At 38.0% G+C, this 6,044-nt stretch overlaps 1 protein-coding gene across 1 annotated transcript in view; it reads right to left on the bottom strand.

Moving 5' to 3' along the window:
• The window catches only part of LOC107080912 (protein NLRC3-like), a gene marked incomplete at its 5' end in the record, with an annotated part of 14,222 nt that extends 8,183 nt beyond the window's left edge, over nucleotides 1–6,039 (bottom strand). Inside the window, 3 exons of the mRNA XM_015369123.1 lie at nucleotides 40–59; nucleotides 1,524–3,312; nucleotides 5,889–6,039. Coding sequence (XP_015224609.1) covers nucleotides 40–59; nucleotides 1,524–3,312; nucleotides 5,889–6,039 — 1,960 coding nt within the window. The remainder of the gene's footprint in view (nucleotides 1–39; nucleotides 60–1,523; nucleotides 3,313–5,888) is intronic.
• Nucleotides 6,040–6,044: the final 5 nt, after the last annotated feature.

Here is a 6,044-nt window from a genome sequence, read left to right on the forward strand (position 1 = left end):
GTGAAAATACGGTAATCTAGAAAATTTATTGAAATGCAATTAAACTAAACCATGTTATCCTCTCCTAAAATGAATAATACATTTTAAAAAAAGGAACCAAGGATCAAACTTTTTCAAGTGCCTTATCTCTTATATGTAACATACACTATTTACTTTAATTTATCTAAACTTTAATTTTTAATAATGTAATTATACTTATATTACACCGTGTACTATATTGTAGACCAGATACTTCAAGGATTTGAAGAGCCACAGCTAGATTGTTTAAATGAGAAAAACTCCTTTAAAATCAATTTTAGGTCTTTTTATATTACTATTTTTTTGTTAAAATTTAGTATTACTTTTTATTAGCTGCCAGTTTAAGTGTGACCCGTTGACTCAAACTCTGGTGAAATTATTCTACTAGACTGAACAGAATAATCACACTAATTTTTATTTCCTTTTAGGCCTTTTGATGTTTTTTTATTAAAACATTGTGATTTTTCTTCAAAAGTTTCCAGGTCATGTGACTCACTGATAGCGTAGTAAACTAGCCCCACCCGCCAGCGGACCAAATCATTTTTGCCTGAGAGTTTGGTCTAGCCTTGATCAATGCCCCAGGCCCTAGAATTGACGGGCCAATCACAACCCAGAGATGTGCTTTGAATTTTTGGATGCAAAGCGGGCGGTGTTTTGAGGGCGTGACGACAAAGCTGCACAAGGCTGTAGAAAACACAACAGTAGCATAGACTGTGGCAGCAGCAGTTTTTAATGGAGTGCTCCATTCAAAGTTAAAAGTTCTCTTTCTGTTGCTGTTGTTCAATAAAAGTATGTTTTAAGATCATTTGGGGTGAGAATATTATACCTTAAAGCATCGCTATATCGTCTATTTACCAATTTAAGGTATAACTAAAAAAACTTTCGAAGTTAAGAGGCCTGCCGCAACCCGCGGACCTCTGAGGCTAACAGCAAGCAGGGCTAACCCCGTCTGCAGTGGCCCTCTCTCGGCATAGTCGGGTGTGAAGGACTGCTGGCTCTGATGGCGATTTTTGACTCAGCTTTGGAATCAGTTTTGGAAGGATTAGACTTGGGGTTTAAGTTGAAACGTGAGCAGGAAGAGGCAAAGCTTATTCATTTTTGAGAAGGACGTATTCGCCATTTTACCGACAGGCTGTTTGTTTACACTCCGCCACCAGCTTCCTGTCACACTTCCGACGTCACAGTCAGTTGCGCTCATTGGTCAGAGATGTGGCCAATAGGCAGACAGCGGTTTGAAAAACAACAGATTGTACTCATCAAGAATCTTCCAATGTCTTATTCATCTGCGCCAGACTAAATTACAGATTTAATCTCACATTTAGTCTGGTTTATCAGGCTAACTCACTGACCCAATATATGTGAAATGGTTCCACTAGACTGGAAAGATGAGTCACACTCTCAAATACTTTATTTAAGCTACCGTAGATAGATGCATATGGATAGATATGGATGGATACTGACTGAAGGATGAACAGACAAGCTTAGAGTTTTTGTAAAATACTTACAATGTGGTGATGGAGACTCTGACCACTGGTATCATTCCAAGAAGAACGTTCTCTGATTTCAGGTACTTCTTGAGATCAAATACCTCAAGGTTCTCATCTGATGTCAGCAGCACAAAGGTCAAAGCTGACCACTGAGAGGCAGTAAAATTTTCAAACGTTTTTTTCTCTGAATGAAGATAATTTTTGATTTCTTGAACAAGGGTGAGGTCATTTAGCTCATTAAGACAGTAGAAAAGATTAAGGTTTTTATCAGGGTCACTGGTGTTCTCTCTGATCTTCTCTTTGATGTACTCAGCAGTCTCTTTATTCATCTCTTCATTATTTTTGGTTGTATTCAGGAGCCCTTTAAGAAGACACTGATTGGTTTCCAGAGAGAGACCCAGTAGGAAGCGGATGAACATGTCCCAGTCAGCGTTTTTATTTTCAAAAGCCTTGTCCACTGCTTTCTTATAGAACGCTGCGGCCGTTATGTCTGATGCAGTTGAGGTGGGTTCGACAAAAACCTTTTCCCCTTTGCAATTAAATGAGTAGAAGCAATGGAGAGCTGCCAGGTACTCCTGAATGCTTAGATGGTCAAAGCAGAACAACTTTTGCTGGTACAACCCATGTTCTTCTCGCTTGACCTGAGTGAACAACCCAGAGAAAACTGCAGCTTTTGTTATATCAATGCCACAATTAGTCAAGTCTTCTTCAGTGAAGAGAATGGTTTTCTCTTCTAGCCCCTTCAAAGCAAGTTGTCCCAAACATAGGATTGTTTCGTCATTACTTTTATCACAGCATGTCTCCATTTCAGAGGGTTCAGAGTTTGTCTGATCTTTATCATATTTTACTTTTGTCTGTCTGCGCTGGAGCAAAAGGAAATGTGTGTACATGTCTGTCAAGGTTTTAGGCAGTCCTTCCTCTTGATTTCTAATGACAAAGTCCTCCAGAACCTTTGAAGTGATCCAACAGAAAACAGGGATGTGACACATTATGTAAAGACTTCTTGACTTTTTCACATGTGATAGGACTTTTTTAGCAATCTCCTCATCACTGAATCTCTTCAAGAAATACTTTTCCTTCTGCTCATCATTGAATCCTCTCACTTCAGTCATTCGATCAACCTTTTCTGGGGGAATGTTGTTGGCTGCTGCAGGTCGTGAGGTGATCCAGACCTGAGCCTTAGGGAGCAGATTTCCCAAAATTAAATTTGACACAAGAACATTCACTGAGGTTTGTACTTTGACATGTCTCCAGTAAGTAGTTCCAATAAAATCAAGATCTAGGCGACATTCATCAAAACCATCCAGAACAACCAGAATCTTGTACTTATTATAGTCAGTTATCTCAGAAGTCTTCATGGCAGGGAAGAACTGATGAATCAACTCTTCTAAACTGTGTTCTTTATCTTTTCTCAGATTTAGCTCTCTGAAAGGAAGTGGAAAAATAAAAGAAAAGTTTTCCGCTGCGTTTCCCTCAGCCCAGTCAAGTATGTACTTCATTGAAGCAAATGTTTTTCCTATACCTGCCACTCCAATGGTCAGCACAGTTTTAATGTTTGAATTACCAACTGCTGGCTTGAAAATGTCACAGTACTTGATGGTTGTCTCTTCCTTAATTGTTTTGAACTTTGAATCCTGAACCTGCATGGCTTCATTTGCGTCACTCTCCCCTTCTATGATGTAGAGATCAGTGAAGACCTCATTGAGAAGGGCTGAGTTCCTCTGCCTATCAATCCCTTCAGAGACCCAAGTAAACTGCTCTTTCAGTTGAGACTTGAGTTTGCTTCGACTTGTAACATCTGGCTTCTCTGAAAATGTAAATAAAAAGAATACACAGATGATGTTAGATGAACAGCTACGGCACAGTAAGTGGTTCCATAGCAGCTATACATAAGCAGGACTGACACTGTTAAAACACTACTCCTAAACACTCCTCCTCCTGGCTGTATGTATATATATATATATATATATATATATATATATATATATATATATATATATATATACATGTGTGTGTGTGTGTATATACAGCTGCAGCAAAAGATATGTCTTATTTTTTCGATGATTAGATTGGTTTATGTTACATTTCTGGTCCTCATCTTTAGTCAAACACATCAAAGCCCTTTTTTTTATTAACTGGGCACAAACCAAGCATCTATCACAATGATCAGCCCGATTAACACACCCATCATAACACAGGGCAGCTGTAACCCAAGTAACTTCCTCATCTGGTTTAAAAGTGCTGCTCCCTGCTCCTCATCTATACATTAACAGCTGCCAACCAGCTAGCTGAAAGCAGTTTCTGCACACATCAAGTTGGGCTACCATGACCAAAAATGCCAGGTCCATTATCTGGTCCCTGTCTAGCCCTGCAATCCCAACCCAACAATCAGTCCAGTAGAGAAATGAGTGGTGTAATTACGTAACATAACACAGATTAATGCTGCATTTAATTGAACCTGTAACTATGAACTCAAAGTTACGTAATTCAGAGTTGATGATTTTACTGTTTCTCACTAGTGGACTCTCAAATTCTTCATTGTTTGTATATGGTCCCTTTTACAGAATAACAATGACAAAAACACAGTTCTCTGCTTTATGTTCCGCATATAGACAGTATTGAAAATTTTAATCATATAGTAGTAACTGCACAACTGACTTGATGTTATATAGTTAGAACAGGACTATTAAGACAAGAAGCAACCATCCTAAATGCAGAAGTCTAGCATGGTTGTGTTACTCCAACTTGGAATTCTGGAGTTGGGGTTTATTCCAGACATGAAATTGTCTACTTAGAGGTCAGAATTTCTGAGGATTTTCTGAATAGCAAAGAACAGAGCTAGTTCTACAAGAGTTGAAACAGCAGCCAGTCAGACTTGAAGCAAGGCTCTCTCCTTTTCTGCTGTTATCTGGTCCTGGTTGAGTTTACTGATCTTAAGTGCACCAGGCTCCTCTTTCATTTGTTAATTAAATACAAAACTGGGCTATACAATAATTTTCTTTCTGCTTCTAATGAACCAAGAATAAATTATTAACTTTTATGTTTAGTGTTAATTTTAAAGATTTTAAGACAGCCACTAGTGTTCTGAAAAGTAAAAAAAAAAAAAAATGCAATACCTTCCTTTGTGCTTCTAAACTAGTGACAGTAGAGTTTCTCTTCATTTAAGTCCTTCTAAATCTTTTACCTGGTAGATTAGTGGACTAAGCCCCAAAACAGTTTAAGCAGAAGCATCTATTCTTTTGAATCAACAGGTCTGAATAAGATTGCTGGACCTTGGAGCATAGATTGTGATGTCAATGCACATGGCTCTTTAGAAAACAAAAGGTCTCTAGTAACTTTTAGGATTTTAATTAGGTTTCTGTTAGGTTTATTCTTTATACATCATGTGCATTGTTATTCTGTTAGACAGATTAGACAGAGTAGAAGGCCTTCCTTCACATTGTGGATGTCACTGTGTGTATGGAGGTCAGCTAATCAGGACAGCCTTCGTGTCTTTAGAAATACACAGGATATGAGCACATCTTAGAGCCGGTCTGATAAAGGGGAGCTATCTGTAATTCTTGGGCAAAGATACAAGATGCATACAGGTCAGGGCATGGATGGCGTGTCAGTTTCTGATACGGACAGCTGATCTTCCACCTGATGCAAAACATGGACTAAAGAGGTATAAGAAAGATAACCTTGATTGGGACTCAATCTTTGCTGACATTTTTTGAGCCCACAGCTGTGCAAACTCCAAGAAATTTCTCTGTCCTGTAACGACCTGATCTGGAATAAACTCTGTTACTTTTTTACTCATGTATTTATAGTCCTTTTTTATATGGTTTTACCCAGTTTGAGTTAAGAGTAGTAAACAACTTGCTCCCAGGTAAAGAACCAGTCAGGAAGTTCCGAGGCACAGCTGACTTCGTGGGGACATAACTTCCACATTTAATATTTCTTACATACTGTTTCTTTATTTCAGCTAATATTAGGCAGAATAAAACTTTTATAATTGTTTTCTTCATGTTAGTTTTAGTTCAATGGGTAGACAGTGGTGCATAGATATTAGAACTTTTTATTCCAGATATTATTTATTATCAGCTCTCCTCAGTTTTTTGACTTAAGTAAAGATTTTTTTCTGAGTGGTTTTTACATCCTTAAATCTAAGCATTGTATCTAACTCCTTTACTTTTATTTTAGTGTAATTTACATATCTCACTCTAGGCTAATTTACTCTTCAAAATAATTTTGAAAGGGTAAGAGACAGAATATTTCATAAAAGGCAATACACTTTGACTTATTTTTACCTACAACTTAGGGTAGCGTGTTGATAACAGTTTAACTTAAAGAATCACATTGAATTTCAAAATAACTGGACGGCAATGCATCTGCCGCTTTTACCTCGTATTTCTGTTATCCTGTCAACAACATCATCTGGTAGTTTGTCAGCAGCAGCGGGCCAGGAGGTTATCCACACTTTGGCTTCTGGAAGCAGATTTCCTTTGATGAGGTTTACAAGTAGGACGTCCAATGATGTTGGTTCTCTGACATCCTTCA

Source organism: Cyprinodon variegatus, unplaced genomic scaffold, assembly GCF_000732505.1.
Source record: "Cyprinodon variegatus isolate N-32 unplaced genomic scaffold, C_variegatus-1.0 Scaffold2489, whole genome shotgun sequence".
Lineage (NCBI taxonomy): Eukaryota > Metazoa > Chordata > Actinopteri > Cyprinodontiformes > Cyprinodontidae > Cyprinodon > Cyprinodon variegatus.